Below are 18,530 nucleotides of genomic sequence, written 5' to 3'. Positions count from 1 at the left end.
ATGTTAGCGTGTTCTGTAAGTCATGTTAATGTGTTGTGTAGGTCATGTTACCGTGTTGTGTGTCATGTTAGGGTGTTCTGTATGTCATTTTAGTGTGTTCTGTATGTCATGTTAATGTGCTCTGTATGTAATGTTAGCATGTTTTATATGTCATGTTAACATGTTTTGTATGTCATGTTAACATGTTCTGTATGGCATGTTAGCATGTTGTACATATCGTGTTAACATGTTCTTTACATCATGTTAGCGTGTTCTGTATGGCATGTTAATATGTTCTTTACATTGTTAGCATGTTCTGTATGTTGTGTTAATGTATTCTGTATGTCATGTTAGTGTTTTGTTTGTCATGTTAACATGTTATTTGTGTCATGTTAACGTGTTCTGTATGTCATGTTAGCTTGTTGTGTATGTCATGTTAACATGTTCTGTATGTCGTGTTAATGTGTTCTGTATGTCATGTTAGCGTGTTGTGTACATCGTGTTAACATGTTCTTTACGTCATGTTAGCGTGTTCTGAATGTCATGTTAACGTGTTCTGTACGTCGTGTATGTTGTGTACGTTGTGTATGTGGTGAACAATGATACTTGTTCTCTCTGCAGGTGGTTGAATTACTGTCAGTAGGGATGTCTTTCAGTCACCGAGACAACATCTCATTGACACACGTATATCTGATCTGGATCTATTTAGACACATGAAAACAACCAGACGGTATCAAAGGCTGTTTTAAAAAAAATGCATTGAGCGTGACACTGTTTACTTCCTGTTTACCTCGTCTGTGATTGGCTACGACGAGGAAGGAGTCATTGTGGATGCTGAAGGCCTCCCAGTCCAGAGCGGAGTGAGTCTGGATGGTCTGGTACTGCAGAAACCTCTCACGCCTCGAACTCCACCGATAGATGACCGAAAACTCCCTGTCTGTCTCTCTGGAGTTAGCCACCACCAAAAAGACCTGGGGGGTGGGGGGCAAAGAGAGAGCGAGAGAGAATTGAATTTTAAAACAAGTCTTTATTTAACATTACCTCTTTTTAACAATATGAAAAGTCACTGCTTCACATGAACCTGTCCAACAGAGACTTCATTTCCATCACAGAATGGATTCACGTATCAACTGAGAGATTTACAAAACCCATTATTTGCACGACAATTGGTATATTTGACAAAATGACCTCAACTACAAAGTTAATGGTCAAGTCAACTCTACTTGTATAGCCCAATATCATAAACACACATTTATCTCAGGGGGCTTTACAGCAACACACCATCCTGTCCTTAGACCCTCACATCAGATAAGGAACAACTCCAGAAAAACCTTTAACAGGGAGAAAAAAATAGGAAGAACGCTCAGGGAAAGCACCAGAGGAGGATCTCTCTCCCAAGATGGACAACGTGCAATGATGTTGTGTTTACATATTTACACAATAAGTAAAACCTAAGCCAACTATACAGCCAGGACTGTATCTGGAAAATACTCGGATACTTTCACAGATTCTCCACAAATGTCATCTAGGAAACCATTAATTTCCTCTAGCATGTATACATCTCTACTGTGTGACTGGAGATAGTCAGAGAGTCAGTGTCATACCCTGTTTCCTCCACCTAATCCTCACAAGAGTCAGTGTCATACCCTACTTCCTCCACCTTATCCTCACTAGAGTCAGTGTCATACCTTATTTCCTCCACCTTATCCTCACTAGAGTCGGTGTCATACCCTATTTCCTCCACCTAATCCTCACTAGAGTCAGTGTCATACCTTATTTTCTCCACCTTATCCTCACAAGAGTAAGTGTCATACCCTACTTCCTCCACCTTATCCTCACTAGAGTCAGTGTCATACCCTATTTCCTCCACCTTATCCTCACCAGCAACACTCTCTATAATGCACAACACACCCTTTCTCTCCTTTGCACCACCAGCCTGACTTTGGTCAGGTCTATCTGCTGGCCCTTTTCCGCTGCTGGTGTTTCCTCTGCTCCTTTCCTTTCTTCTGTTGTGACACTCGGGACAGCCGAGCTATCAACAATTACATTCTCACTGCCTGAATAAGCTTGCTGTTCCCCTGCCTGATTATCTGCCTGCACACTCTATCTCTCTCCCGCCTCAAGCTCAGTCAGCAGGGCACCAGCCCCCCCCCCCCCCCCCCCCCGGAGCAGTGCCATTCACTGGCTCCTCATCTGGTGGAGCACCGGTGTTAGTGCGCTCCTCGGCTGGCCCAGCCCCCAGCTTGGGGCACCCCTCAGTCGGCCTGTGAGGACAAGCGATCCGCTTATGTCCCACATCCCCACACTCAAAGCATTTAATGCTGCCTGTGTTGTCCTCTGCACACAGAGGAGTTTGCATGTTCTCCCCGTGTCTGCGTGGGTTTCCTCCGGGTGCTTCAGTTTCCTCCCACAGTCCAAAGACATGTAGGTCAGGTGAATCGGCCGTACTAAATTGTCCCTAGGCGTGAATGTGTGTGTGTGTGTGTGTGCGTGTATCGGCCCTGTGATGGACTGGCGGCCTGTCCAGGGTGTCTCCCAGCCTGCCACCCAATGACTGGATGTGCTGGGGTACACCATGTAATGTCCCTCCCCATGTTTCACTCTGAAAGAAACCTCCATCATCTGTGATGGACAATTCAGAAACACGAACACCTGTCTCTGGAGGGATTGGACATGTTTCAGTTCATACAGCCCAACCCCACAGCCCTAAAACTGCTCACCAGCTTACTGAAGCACCGCCGCTCCTGTTCCAACGCCTCACTGGGAATGAACGGGGGAATACCGGAGACGGTGACCCGGGTGGAAGGCACGGTGAGCGGGGAAAGCAGCAGATAGACGCTATTCAGAGAGACACCGCTCACTATTAACTCAGCCACAAAACGCTCTTCTTTCAGGAAAACAACCACACTTCTGTTTATCCTGGAGGCAAACGACATGTGGTGTCCCACATGGTCTCCCACAGCCAGGAGAACTGCCTGTATCAGAACAGAAGGATCGGGCTGAACCTGCACAGCATGTTGGATAGAGAGAGAAAGCGCCTCCAAGGACGCCATTTCTCTCACACTGAAAGAAACTACGACAGACTACAGCAAATGTAGCCCACTACCAAAAAACACAAACAATCTGAAACCGTCAGCCCTGAAGACAAGAGTAACCTACTAGAACTTGGATAAATACATCGAACTTACTAACAGCAGGTCGCTCCCACCAAACACACTCTCACACACCGACTCCCAGCATGCACGGAGGGAGAGAGAGAGAGAGGGAGAGAGAGAGAGAGAGAGAGAGAGAGAGAGAGAGAGAGAGAGAGAGAGAGAGAGAGAGAGAGAGAGAGAGAGAGAGAGAGAGAGAGCGAGCTCTGGATGATTCTGCAGTTGATTGACAGACGACACACAGCTCTTCCACCAGACTCTTTCTCATTATGACTCCTGGCTGTAATTAAGGTGAGCTCAGTTCACTGAAGGGAAAGGGGGGTGAAGGTGTATAAATCAATCACTCCCTCCATCACATCATATATTATTCATCTGTGTGATTATACATGTTTGATTTATGAGCACAACACATCAGCTCTCTCTCTTCCTTTACTAAAACCACATCAAAATACTCCCTCGCTCTCCTACTCCCTCCCTTCAAACAGCTGTGACTGAACATCTCTCTCTTTATGCCAGCCCCCCCCCCCTCTGTCCCCCCCCCCCTCTCAAACATCCATGAGCCTGTAAAAGACTCTGGGTACTTGGAACATTTTCTTTTCTTTCTACCACATGACCATAACACACAGAATACTGCACAACTTGTCACTTTTGATGGGCAGCAGCTGACTGTATACGCTTATACAGCATATCATATACTCTTTACTGTGTACTGTATACTGTCTAGTTTTTACCGTGTACTGTATACTGTCTAGTGTTTACCGTGTACCGTATACTGTCTGTTTACCGTGTACTGTATACTGTCTAGAGTTTACTGTGTACTGTATACTGTCTAGTGTTTACCGTGTACTGTATACTGTCTAGTGTTTACTGTGTACTGTATACTGTCTAGTGTTTACGGTGTACTGTATACTATATAGTTTACTTTGTACTGTGTACTGTCTAGTTTACTGTGTACTGTATACTGTCTACTGTTTACTGTGTACTGTATACTGTCAAGTGTTTACTGTGTACTGTATACTATATAGTTTACTTTGTACTGTGTACTGTATATTGTTTACTGTGTACTATATATTGTTTACTGTATACTGTTTACTTGTACTGTATGCTGTTTACTGTATATTGTTTACTGTGTACTATATGTTTACTGTATACTGTATACTGTTTACTTGTACTGTATGCTGGTTACTGTATATTGTTTACTGTGTACTATATATTGTTTACTGTATACTGTTTACTTGTACTGTATGCTGTTTACTGTATATTGTGTATTATAGAGAGGAATGTAATGTATAATACTGTACAGTGTTGTGTCATGTGTTTTCTTATTGTGTGGTGTCCTGTATTGTATTGTGTTGTATTGTATTGTGTGGTGTCCCATATTGTGTTGTATTATTTTGTGTTGTACTGTATTGTGTTGTGTCGTATTGTGTTGTATTATGTTGCATTGTGTTGTGTTGTATGGTGTTGTGTTGTGTTGTATTGTGTTGTATGGTGTTGTGTTGTGTTGTATTGTATGTTGTTATGGTGTATTGTGTTGTGTTGTATTATGTTATGTTGTATGGTGTATTGTGTTGTGTTGTATGGTGTTGTGTGAGACTGTTGGCTAAGAAATGGAAGAGTAGATAATGATACTGGTGGTAATGAGTTTTGTTCAATAGAAACCCATCCAGTCTCTACAGCCTTAACAACCCGGGCCACTACTGCTCTAAGCTGGGCTGCCCAATAGTAAAGTTTTAGGTTGGGTAAACCCAGACCTCCTTTCTCTTTTGTTGACAGCAATATTTTTAATCTGACTCTTGGTCTCCTGTTTTGCCAAATTAATTTTGATATTCATTTTTCTAACAGCTTAAAGACAAAGCAAGAGAGGCAAGATTGAGATGGTTTGGACATGTGTGGAGGAGAGATGCTGGGTATATTGGGAGAAGGATACTTAATATGGAGCTGCCAGGAAAGAGGAAAAGAAGAAGGCCAAAGAGGATGTTTATGGATGTGGTGAGGGAAGACATGCAGGTGGCTGGTGAGACAGAGGAAGATGCAGAGGACAGGAAGAAATGGAAACGGATGATCCGCTGTGGCAACCCCTAACGGGAGCAGCCACAAGTAGTAGTAGTAGTAGATTTTTCTAATAGCTTAAGTGTGGAACTAATACAGGGAGGGACTGAAAGAAGAAAAGTAATCTTGGTAGAATATTCATTCTCACTGATTCTATTCTGCCAAAAAAATGACAGAGGCAGTTTATCCCATCTGTTTAACTCTTTATTAATTTCTTTAATCAGTTTGTCGTAATTTGAGGAGAATAATTGTGCAATTTTAGGTGTGATAACTACACCAAGATATCTGAATCCCTGTTTGGATCTTCTGAAAGAGACCAGGTCATCTAACTGGGAAGGCCATTCCCCAGCTGTCATCATGGCTTCAGATTTGATCATATTGACCTTATAGCCTGACACTGCACTATACTCATTAAGGCTATGTAAGAGAGCGGGGACAGAGGTAACAGGGTTTTCTAAGAATAATAATATATCATCTGCAAATAGTGCTAATTTGTGTTGATCATTTCCTTCATCAGAGATTCAATCTTTTCTCTTTTATGAGGGTCATCTTCCTCTTTATACAACGTTCTGTAGTGCCAAAGCAGTCTTGGGGTACATTCATAATCAAGAAAGGTGGTTCTATGTCTATGTAAACAACAGAGTTCAGAGGATCCGGCAGTCCACATCTCCAGACCAATGGAGGCATGTTCCAACTGACGACAACCCAGCTGACTATGGGTCTAGGTCTATCCCAGCAACTCTCCTGAGCAGCATGACATGGCTCTCTGGACCAGCCTTTCTTCGGAATCCATCTCCCCACTCTTTCGAACCTCATCAACCCTGCCTCTGACTCCGATGTGTGCCCTGAGGTTGCTGTGAACCTCAGCTTAGTCTCTCAAGACCTACTGAACCCCAAATGCTTCGACTGTTTCTCAAAGTGGACCACTCTCATCCCCACAGTCGCACGCTTGACCCATATAACTCGCTCCTTCGCCCTGCCTGCCCAAGAGGGCAGCTGCCGTGGATGGCATATCTGTCAAAAAGGCCCTCAGAGGAGGAGCTGGATAGAGCCAAGATTGTTGTGATGAAGAGCGTCCAACATGAGCTCTATGTGAAGAACTGAAGAACATAGCCTCCAAACAAAGTCTTCCCTCTCGGAGTAGTCTGTTGAAGCTAAACCCTATCATCGACAACCATGGGCTCCTCAGAGTTGGAGGCCGTACAGCTCAGTCCAAGCTAGAAACTGACGAAACGAGCCCCATCATCATCTCAGGTCGTCATCACATTGCGACCCTGCTCATGCGACATCACTACGAGGCTGTAAAACACCAAGGGAGGCAATTTACAGAGGGCGTCGTCAGAGCAGCTGGGCTCTGGTTGGTCGACGCTAAAAGATGCATCAGCAGCCTTCTCTTCAAGTGCGTCACGTGCAATAAGCTTCGCGGGAAGACAGAATACCAACAAATGGCAGATCTGCCTGCCGAGCACCTCCAAGTAGCCCCTCCGTTCACCTATGTCAGTGTGGATGTCTTCGGACCATGGGACGTTACCTCACGTCGTACCAGAGGAGGACACACCAACAGCAAAAGATGGGAATTGGCGAGGCATCTCCTTCGAGATGCAGTTGGCGAACGCATACAGTACGAGGGTGGGTGTTTGAACTAGAATAGGGAGCGATTGGCCACTAAATTGGGAGAAAAAGGGAAAAAAGTCAGAAATACATTTATAAAAGAAAAGAAAAAATAAGTCCGAGGAAACATCAATGGATTCGAGATAAAACGTTGAAGCTATGCGACAGAGGACGTGAAGCCAAGGCTCTGAAGTACAGTTCTGAAGAATGCAAGGAGGAATACAGAAAATGTAAGAGAAGTGAAAGCTGCAATGACAACAGATAAGGAGGAATGGATTGAACAAAAATGTCAAAGTATTGATAACAACTTGAGGCACAACAACACAAAAATGGCTTCCCAAACAGGGGGTACTGAAACGTAACCCCCCCCCCACACACACACACCCATGCACACATCATGCCCACCCCACGCCCTAGCCATTAAACCCCACCTTAATTATTCTGAGCTTCCAGTCAAGCTGGCATGTCAAATCCACCAGACCATAATCACACATCTATTGGTCAAAAGCTGAATAACCAGTCCAGCTGAGCAGGTATGCCTATACAATTCAATAGACCAAGTACTGTCATTTCACTCACACATCACAAGACAAGGGTACAATGGATTAAATTATCCCAAGGCAGTGTATGACTCTACACTATGGCAATATTTATGTTCATGGAAACCCACCCAAGTATACAGCACACCAGTTATTACTGATACATAATAATGTGAAAGTACATAATAATATGTTTCATATTTTTGCACTTAACCTATTTCAAACTTGTTTTACAAACTACCCACAGCACATTACTCTTAGTGGATGATGCAGTCAACATAGGAATGCACTACATCCTGCAACACCTCGACTCTCCAGGGACGTACGCAAGGATCCTGTTTGTGAACTTCAGCTCGGTGTTCAACACCATTATCCCAGAAGTCCTACTCACCAAATGCATATCATCATATATACTGTATATTGTATACATGCGTATTCTGCCATGTCCACCTACCTCATCTATATAAAGTAACCTGTTAACATACCTATTCCAGCATCCTTGCACTCTGCACCATTGCACTATTGTCTTCCTGTTACGCCAGTGTTGGTTTTTTCTCTTATATATATATCTGTAAGCCCTGTGATGGCCTGGCGACCCGGCCGAGGGTGTCTCCCCACCTGCCGCCCAATGACTGCTAGGATAGGCTTCAGCATCCCCGCGACCCTGACAGCAGGATAAACGGTTTGGATAATGGATGGATGGATGGATGAATAAAGTGAAAGTCTAGGAATATGCTTACAACATTGCCATCCTAAGGTAATCACACAGCTGAAACCTGAATGCAGGTTTTAAAATAAGGCTCACTAAGTGAGTAAGGCAACTTCACACAGAACTGCAAAAACTAACATATAATGAACTTGACAAACTGACTCCAATACAATATAGCACCATCACACCACAGTGAGGCAATACACACGTTATGCAAACAGCACATCAAATAAACTCGTCCACAAAATATACAGCAACACACAACCGCAACAGATAATAGAGCTCAATGCAGAGACAACATAATCAAATGGTTCTTACCTTTAGAAGTTCTTCTTTCTTGACTTTTTCTTTGCAAATTCTGTGATCAAGTCCTCAAAACCCAGCTCCCTCACAAGCTCAGACTCAGCGACCATCAAAGAGTGCGCTGAAAACCTTTTCTGACACGTGGTTGTTCCGAGTTCCTTTTTTATCCATTTCGGTTGCGAAAATGTCCTCTCTCCCTCGCAGTTGGATACAGGCAGTGTGAGAAAAAGCCTCCGCATAACAAAAACGTTGGGGAAGGTTGTCTGGAAGTCCATTCCTCAGCACAACTTGCAATAGGTTTGCAGCAGTCTTATCTTGTTCGGTGCTGACAAAAGACCTAAACTGGCTCAGCTCATCAGCTAAGGCCTTGTCGAAGTCAGTTGGATATGAAGAGGAGAGAACATCAGCCTGTTTGTGGAATTTCCTCCCGGACCTTCTCTGTAATCCATCCCCATAATGCAGGGTCTTCACAAATGATGCTACTGCAAATCAGCTTGAAGTAACGTTACTTTCCACTGTTTGGTCATCCCTGTCTTCTCACCCCCCCCCCCGCCATCTTGTTGTACCCCTAGCAGAGGCAGTGTGTCACTGCTGGAGCTAAAGACTTCCAGGCTAACGTTTCCACCACTAGCTAGCGAGGCTGTACATTGCTGCAACTGATGGTAGACGCTTCCAGGTTATCCTTACTACTTGCTAGCTCGACATCCTCCATCGGAATGCCCTCTTCTTCACTTTGTTTAGCTTTTTAAAAAAAAAACTATTTATTAGCGGGACATTTTTTATTGTGGCCACTTCTTTCACTTCCCTTTCCTTTCTTTTGGCAGCCCCGCTGGGCTTTTGGTTAACGCCGTCCATTTTCTGCTGCTGGGCAATTTTTCCCGCACACTTCTCACTGATACAACCTAACTCGGGGGGGGGGGGGGATCTTATCCAGGAAGGGCCAGTGTAGGTGAAGGTTTTTGTTCCAACCAAGCAGTTACACACCTGATGCCACTAATCAACCAGCAGAGTCTTTGCTGAGGACCTTGATTAGTAGACGCGGGTGTGTATTGGAACAAATACCTTCACCCACACTGGCCCTTTCTGGATAAGACTGCCCATCCCTGACCTAACTGATACTGGGTCAGGTAGAAATTAATTCCAGTTTTTAGCCTTGACTTGACTGGAACGACCGGGATTTCACTCCTACCTAAAACAACTATGGGCGGTCAAAGTGACCGCCAGTTTTTAAACTCTATATTCTGTCAAGATAAATACCCAATTGAGATATTAATGCATTAGTATGTCTGTTAAGAAACTAACGGACACCAAAATTAACATTTTAACAACTTTAATACTATTTTTAAACAATTTAAACTTCAGAGAGACATGAGCGAACTTGAAAAGCAAAATTGAAAAAGTGAAAATATTACCTTAAAAACTAAACGGAAAACACATATTGCTAATGTAACAAACGTAACAAGGCCTGTAAAACGTGAAATGTAAAAAAAGAACTGAAAATAAATATTGAAGCAGTCACAAGCAACGACTGGAACTATAAAAACTACTAGAACGACGCTATATTCTGTCAAGATAAATACCCAGTTGAGATATTAATGCATTGCATATGTTAGTGTGTCTGTTAAGAAACTAACTGATACCAAAATTAACATTTAACAACTTTAATACTATTTTTCAAACAATTTAAAATGGCCGCTGTCCAACGCCTGTAAATACTGCAACGCCTCGGTGGTAGCCATGGTGCGTCTGTAACAGCGTCTGTAACCAGACATGTTGGACATAATCAAAAATCAAGTGTAGACTATTTCTCTGACTTGATGACGCTAGTGTGTTTCAAGGACAGAGCAACGAACTTCACACAGGAAACGACGTGTTCAAAACATGTCAGCAGCCATTTTGACCGCTCATGGTCATTTTAGGTATATCTTATCATAACCTTTTTGTGCAATTGACCTAAAACTTATTTTAATGAAAATATATGCATTTTAGGAGTATTCAGGGAGTGGCAGGTCTGTTATCCCCCCCCCCCCATAAAGTTATTAAACTTTGAAAATCCAAAACGATGAAAATGACCGCCTTGGTCGTTCTTAAAAAAAACTGATCTTAAATCTGAGCAACGTAAGCCACCTGCTCTCTATGCCCACCCACCTTCACCATTAGCCAATCTATACAGTACATTGCTGCTTCCTCACCAGTCACCACTTACCCAGCCATCTCACCAATATAATAATCAATCATGGGACTTAATTTTCTTGGAAACAACTTTTATTTCATAGATTGGATAATTACCAAGAGAATGGGTCAAGCTTTGAGTCATATATATGTGGAGCATGACATTAAAAAAAAAGCAAAAAAAAAAACACATTTTTTTTTTTTCCTTCCATTGCGGAGGGCCCTTTTACACTTAGGGGCCCCTGGGCACATGCCCAGGTTGCCCATATGGTAGATCCGGCGTAGGGTTGAGGTCCACACTTTGACTTGGCCACTCCAAAACGTTCACCTTTGTGTTGCTGAGCCATGCCATTGTTGTTTTAGCCTTGTGCTTAGGATCATTGTCCTGCTGGAAGGGGAACCTTCTCCCAAGCTTCAGTTTTATAGCAGACTGCAGCAGGTTTTCTTCCAATGTTTCCCTGTATTTGGCTCCATCCATGCCCCTCTCAGTTTTAACAAGGTTCCCAGTGCCTGCAGCTGAAAAGCAACCCCATAGCATTATGCTGCTGCCGCCATGCGTCGCGAAAGGGAGGGTGTTTTTTAGGGCATGAGCAGTGTTAGGTTTGCGCCACATATAATGCTTTGAGTTTTGGCCAAAAAGCTCAACTTCCGTCTCATCTGACCACAAAACCTTTACCACATCCTAACCGGGTCTCTCTCATGCTTGGTAGCAAACTCCAAGTGTGCTTTTATGTGCGTAGTTTTGAGCAACGGCTTCTTTCTTTTCACCCTCCCATACAGGCCATATTTATGGAGAGCCGTGATATGGTTGACTCTTGCACATTTACTCCAGTTTCAGCCACTGACCTCTGGAACTCCTTCAGAGTGACTGCAGGATCATGTGTGGCCTTCCTCACCAGCCCACGTCTTGCTCAGACACTTATCTTTGAGGGACGGCCTGTCCTACAAAGTGTCTGGGTGGTGTGATGCAGCTTCCACTTTCTGACAATGGATCCAACAGTGCTCCGTGGGACATCCAAACACTTGGATATTGTTTTGTGTCCCTTTCCCGCCTTCTGCATTTTAATCACTTTGTCTCTTACTTCAGTATTCTGCTCCTTTGTCTTCATTTTCTGATGGAGTTCACGCCCGGCTAATGAACTTTACACAGAGTGCTTTTTATACCCATAAACCAGACCGTTACTTTAATGTCTTACAGGTGCACACTAATTATGTCCCATTGTGTTAACCTGAGTTTGTTTTAGGAATAATTTGTCATTTGTGTAAAATTGGAGCTGTCAAAGCACAAAGGGTTGAATACTTATGCAAGCACTATGATTTAGTTTTTAATTTATTAATAAAAAGTCAGCAAAACATAACTTATCTTGGCTTTGGGAACACGCTGTTAGAGCTTATGGGTTCACAACAACAATATTGTTCAGGAACAGATGTGTGAGTATCTTTTATAATCCAGAAATTAGTGATGACTGTCAAGGGGTTGAATACTTTTGCAAGGCACAGTAGAATAACAACACTACAACACAAAAATCTTCAGATACGTATATACACAAGGATTGACTTATACGTGTGAAATAGGTGATAAAGTGCAATGGTGCTGAGAATATAGTATTGTAGTAGGAGAACTTCATTTATGCCCAATTATATCCAAATATTATGTATTCTTACATGAACTGGCATATATAGAATTAGCTACTTGCCTTCATCCAGCATAGTTTTCCAGTCTGCCAACAGTGATATTTTTTGTTTACATGTGAAGCTATACTGTAATTGGTTCATCATTTTCTTTTCAATTTTAAACCCACCTCCACCCCCACCCCCCATCCTCTTATTGGAGGAAAACTTTATGCGTGCCCAATTATACTTGGTTGCCTCCCTTGGATTTGAGACCAGACTACAGCACTCTTCAAACGACACTGACTAGATATCTGCTTGCTGAATCCCTTGTGTTTCTCCATGTCAGTTTTCCAATTATTAAATCCTTGCTGGGTAAAAACTATGTTTCTGTCATTAGATGCATCAAATTTGCAACAGGGGAAACAGAAGCACGCATCCATCTTTGCAGAATACTCAAGCCATGCTCCCACAGTACTAGCCCAGGTCGAGTGCGCGTGCAGTCAGGCCAAAGTTACGCTTAGAGAAAAAGAGGGTGGGCTGCAACAGCGCAAGGTTATTCAAGCCATGGAAATTATCGGCTGCTGAGGCACCAGTGAACACCAGCTCAAGGCGTAGTGCATGGGGCAATGGGATCATGGGGTGCAGTGCTTGAGCAACCGAGCTGCAAGGCAGCCTCTAGGGAGGTATTGGGTCAAGGAGCAGTTGCGTATGACACCATGGAGCCTGCATCTGTTGACTGCTGCTCCGAAACGGTAGCAGTGGGGTTGCGAGGTTTCACAACCAGAAATCGGTGCATGATGACAGAGAGAGAAAGGGAGATAGAGAGAAACCAAGGCCCAGAATGAGAAACGCTAAAAACTTAATCTCTGGAGAGAGTATAGAAACGTGCACCAATGTGCAGAATGCAGCTAGCTAACACAAATACACATCTGTAGCCAGCTAACCCCTGATAGCAGGCAATTGCAAATGCTTCGAAATGATAATAATCTCAGCAACCACTACTGGATGTAATTTGCAAATATCCTAATAAATCGATCTAGTGCCAATATCTAAAAATCAAATCTCCCCGACTGACTGAGACTCCCACCACTCAGCTATCCTCACTGGAGTCACTCAGCAAGCTATGCTAATAACCAAAGAGTACAGGCAGCGATGTGCAGTGGTCAAGTAACAGCAACTACTGATCAGAGAAGTGACACCACTCTCTCATTGCGTCTCCACCTTTTATATCACCAAATCAACCAATCACATATTGGTAAAACTTTATTTTTATGTGGCATTTTTATGACTGGCCGAATCGATGAGTACAAAATAATATACTTTTTAATTTTTGCAGTTTGGGATGGGGGGGGGCACTTGGCGTTGGGCAGTCAGAGCATTTGGTGGGGCATTGCACCCCCCCCCCCATTCCCATGCCTAGAACCGGCCCCGACCTGCTGTCACAACAATGTCCTCAGTTACTTTCAACTGTTTTGCTTTACTGGAAGATCACAGTGTGTCCTGGCTGGATTTACACCTCCATTTAAAACAAAACAAGTCATCGATTTAACCGAGACTCATTTTACAGCTGGCTGTGAACAGGAGTGAAAGAGCTCTTTTTGTGGTTGTGATGAGGGAGGAGGAGCTGACCTGTCCATCCAGGATGAAGTGTTTCCAGGCACGGGCCTCTTGGGTGCTGATGTTCTGGTACAGGTGAAACCTCCCATCCATCCATTTATAAATGCCAGAACCGGGCCAAGAGTCCCTGCAGTCACATCCAACACAGGACGCTTTAAATCCTCACTAATGCTGTTTGACTGGTTTATCTGATGGTATTCACATCCTGCCATCAAACTCACATCTAGATTTGATCATTTATTTGGAAGTGAAATATTTTGAGAAGACCCTTTGCTTTCTAACCTTTCATCTGTAAAATCCATCATTTTTGAAATATATTTTAATAGAGTTCATACACTCTTTCACTACTGCCTTTCAATGACTTCCAGGACTTCTCCATAACTTTTAACTTAATTTCAATGATCAAAAGAGACCACTTTTTATACAAACCCCAATTCCAATAAAGTTGGGACGTTGTGTAAAACGTGAATAAAAACAGAATACAATGATTTGCAAATCCTTTTCAACCTATATTCAATTGAATACACTACAAAGACAAGATATTTAATGTTCAAACTGATCAACTTTATTGTTTTTTGCAAATATTCACTCATTTTGAATTTGATGCCTGCAACACGTTCCAAAGAAGCTGGGACAGGGGCAACAAAAGACTGGGAAAGTTGAGGAATGCTCAAAAAACACCTGTTTGGAACATTCCACAGGGGAACAGGTTAACTGGAAACAGGTGAGCGTCATGATTGGGTATAAAAGGAGCATCCCCGAAAGGCTCAGTCGTTCACAAACAAGGATGGGGCGAGGTTCACCACTTTGTGAACAACTCCGTGAGCAAATAGTCCAACAGTTTAAGAACAACGTTTCTCAACGTACAACTGCAAGGACTTTAGGGATTTCATCATCTCCAGTCCATAATATCACCACAAGATTCAGAGAATCCGGAGAAATCTCTGCACGTAAGCGGCAAGGCCGAAAACCAACATTGAATGCCCGTGACCTTCGACCCCTTAGGCGGCACTGCATTAAAAACCGACATCATTCTGTAAAGGATATTACCACGTGAGCTCAAGAACACTTGGGAAAACCAACGTCAGTCTGACGAGTCCGCATTTCACATTGTTTTTGGAAATCATGGACGTCGTGTCCTCCGGGCTAAAGAGGACAAGGACCATCCAGATTGTTCTCAGCGCAAAGTCCAAAAGCCAGCATCTGTGATGGTATGGGGGGTGTTAGTGCCCATGGCATCATGGGTAGCTTGCACATCTGTGAAGGCACCATTAATGCTGAAAGGTACATACAGGTTTGGGAGCAACATATGCAGCCATCCAAGCGACGTCTTTTTCAGGGACGTCCCTGCTTATTTCAGCAAGACAATGCCAAGCCACATTCTGCACGTGTTACAACAGCGGGGCTTCGTAGTAAAAGAGTGCGGGTACTGGACTGGCCTGCCAGCAGACCCCGGACTGTTGAGCAACTGAAGTCGTACATCAAGCAAGAATGGGAAATAATTCCACCTACAAAGCTTCAACAAGTAGTGTCCTCAGTTTCCAAACGCTTATTGAGTGTTGTTAAAAGGAAAGGTGATGCAACACAGTGGTGAACATGCCCCTGTCCCAGCTTCTTTGGAACGTGTTGCAGGCATCAAATTCAAAATGAGTGAATATTTGCAAAAAAAACAAAGTTTATCAGTTTGAACATTAAATATCTTGTCTTTGTAGTGTATTCAATTGAATATAGGTCGAAAAGGATTTGCAAATCATTGTATTCTGTTTTTATTTACGTTTTAAACAACGTCCCAACTTCACTGGAATTGGGGTTTGTAGTTTTCACTCAAAAGGTGAGTTTTAAGACTATGTATGGTGTGAAAGTCGGTATATATTTCAAATACTAAATATGAGCCACTCTGTTTTTATACTTTTATTTTGTACTTGTTCATTTGAAGCTGCTGATTGTTGAAACTTGACTTGTTATCAACAAACTAGCTAGCTAACTGATACAGCAGGGAGTGTGTCTATGTTCTCTCAACCCTATGTTAACCTCAACCCTATTTCATTGAACTTACCTAAAGTTAACCTAACCAACCTTAACCTGACTGAATCTCAGCCTCTAACAAACCCTGACCTTAACCCATCCATCCATTATCCAAGCCACTTATCCCAATTGGGGTCATGAGATGCTGGAGCCTATCCCAGCACCTTAATCCAGTGCTTACCTTAACCTAACCTTAACAGACAGCTAACCCACAGGGCTGAGGGTACATATGGCAGACCCCGATACAGCGCTAGCTAGCAGAGGCACATGTTAGCATATTGAGACAATCTGTTGCATGAAAACAATGGAAATTCTGAAGAACCACCACAAAGGTTCCACTTGCTGTTAATTTTCATTTTCTGAATTAGTCAATCAATCTTTAACAGAGCTGGTGTTCCTTTAGTCAGATTTCAAGGACTTGATCAAAACTTATCTAAATTTTTATATAACTTTTCAAAGATCTGGAAATTATATTTTCAAATTTAGTAACTTTTCCAGGTTTTTCATCACTGTATGAATCCTGTTAATAAAATTTTGTCCTTCTGTGTTCCATTTTCATGTCAATAAAACAAACTCAGAACAGCTTGAAATATGAATGACATTCATTCTCTAACATTGGCAAAGGAATCAAATCCACAGCAGGATATCCAGTTTGCATCATTCAGGGAAGATGGAGCGACCAGTTGGATTATTATCTCAGCAATAAAGGAATCGGGAACTGATTCCATTATGACAGTAAATGGTTCATAAAAACAACAGATATCAGTAATCTGTATTAAAATAAAGCGGGAATTTGCCCAACTCAGTCTTTAGACTGAGGATGAGAAGTCTGTCAGGGGCTAAATGAAAAAAAACGTTGCCTGTTTTAAATGCCTTGAGAAGGAGGTGAGACTTGACAACCACCTCACCTGTTGGCTGCAGCCATGAAGAGACCCACAGAAGGAATGGAGAAAACTTCAACATCAAAGGTTTCTGAGCTGGTGTAAAGGTCCTGGTAGTCTTCTACGTAATCCAAACGCTTCTTTTCTGGACAGGAGAGGAGACATCAATATTATCGGACTGTACTATGTCAGAATACTGGACATGTATGTGTCTTTACTGCTGGAGAAACACATGCTATTATTACGAGTGTGTTTCAGGTATTTCACCCTGTACTCAAAATACTTTGGGGTAAAGGCCTTTTACAGTACATTACTATGTATCGATCAATAAATAAAAATTATTTCACACAAATATGAAAAAATACAATTTATACATATATAATACACAAAATAGTTTGAAAAGGGACACCCCAAGGAAGCTCAGCAGAGTTTATGGATGGGGGCCCATACCCCCCCCCTTTTTCTCCCCAATTGTATCCAGCCAATTACCCCACTCTTCCGAGCCGTCCCGGTTGCTGCTCCATCCCTTCTGCCAATCCAGGGAGGGCTGCAGACTACCACATGTCCCCTCCGATACATGTGGAGTCACCAGCCACTTCTTTTCACCTGACAGTGAAGAATTTCACCAGGGGGACATAGCGCGTGGGAGGATCATGCTATTCCCCCCAGTTCCCCCTCCCCCCTGAACGGGCACCCCGACTGACAAGAGGAGGAGTTAGTACAGCGACCAGGACACATACCCACATCTTGCTTCCCCTCCCACAGACACGGCCAATTGTGTCTGTAGAGACGTGTGACCAAGCCGGAGGTAACGCGGGGATTCGAACCAGAGATCCCTGTGTTGGTAGGCAACGGAATAGACCGCTACGCTACCCGGATGCCTGGGGGCCCATACTTTAAGCAAAGTAATTTATATAAAGAGTAACAGACATAAAAGGAAAGAAAAATAAAACCTACAAAATAAAAAAAGTAAAAAAAATCTAAAGTCCTAGCCCTATAAGTAGCACGTTTTTAGTATATCAGTCAGAATTATATTTCTGAATTAATGTATGTTTTAATTTCTTTTTAAAGACACGTAGTAGATCAAGTATTAATATAGTCACCTGTAAGTAAATTATTTTACAGAAATTCATCCTGCAGTAGATGTGTGCACTAACAGTTTACCAGCTAGTAAAGGCGTCCATATGTGTCCATCACAGAGCAGCAGGCTTTTCCTCTGGGTATTGAACCACAACTGACCCTCCTCTGACCTGGAACAATGAGGCTCACCCCCTAAAGTCACTGTCACGGCTGTCTCTGATGGAAGAGAAGACAAGAGAAGACAAGACAAGACAAGAGATGAGAAGAAAAGACAAAAGACAAGGCAAGACAAGAGACGAGAAGACAAGACAAGACAAGAGAGGGGAAGAGACGGCAAGAGAAGAGAAGAGATGGCAAGACCAGAGAGGAGATGGCAAGAAAAGAGAAGAGAAGACAAAAGAAGAGAAGAGAAGACAAGACAAGAGAAGAGACGAGAAGAGAAGACAAGGGAAGACAAGACAAGACAAGACAAGACAAGACAAGACAAGACAAGAGAGGAGAAGAAGAAGAGAAGAGAAGAGAAACAAGATGACAAGAGAAGACAAGATGAGAAGAGAAGAGAAGACAAGAGAAGGGAAGACAAGAGAAGGGAAAGGAAGAGAAGACAAGACAAGACAAGAGATGAGAAGAGAAACAAGATGACAAGAGAAGAGATGAGAAGAGAAGGCAAGACAAAAGAAGACAAGACAAGACAAGAGAAAAGAAAAGAAGGGGAGAACAGAAAACAAGATGACAAGAGAAGAAAAGAGAAGAGAAGAGAAGGGAAGAGAAGGGAAGAGAAGAGAAAACAAGATGA

General features: G+C 42.9%; 1 protein-coding gene across 1 annotated transcript in view; it reads right to left on the bottom strand.

Moving 5' to 3' along the window:
* Positions 1-18,530, bottom strand: part of LOC130120434 (thrombospondin-type laminin G domain and EAR repeat-containing protein-like) — a 68,445-nt gene that overhangs the window by 20,873 nt on the left and 29,042 nt on the right. Inside the window, exons 7-10 of the mRNA XM_056288970.1 lie at positions 17,819-17,950; positions 16,682-16,799; positions 13,761-13,875; positions 770-950 (exon numbers count right to left, since the gene is read on the bottom strand). Of these exons, the coding sequence (XP_056144945.1) occupies positions 770-950; positions 13,761-13,875; positions 16,682-16,799; positions 17,819-17,950 (546 nt within the window). The remainder of the gene's footprint in view (positions 1-769; positions 951-13,760; positions 13,876-16,681; positions 16,800-17,818; positions 17,951-18,530) is intronic.

This window comes from Lampris incognitus, chromosome 11, assembly GCF_029633865.1.
Source record: "Lampris incognitus isolate fLamInc1 chromosome 11, fLamInc1.hap2, whole genome shotgun sequence".
NCBI classification, from domain to species: Eukaryota; Metazoa; Chordata; class Actinopteri; order Lampriformes; family Lampridae; genus Lampris; species Lampris incognitus.
This window is presented reverse-complemented; position numbering and strand designations above follow the sequence as displayed.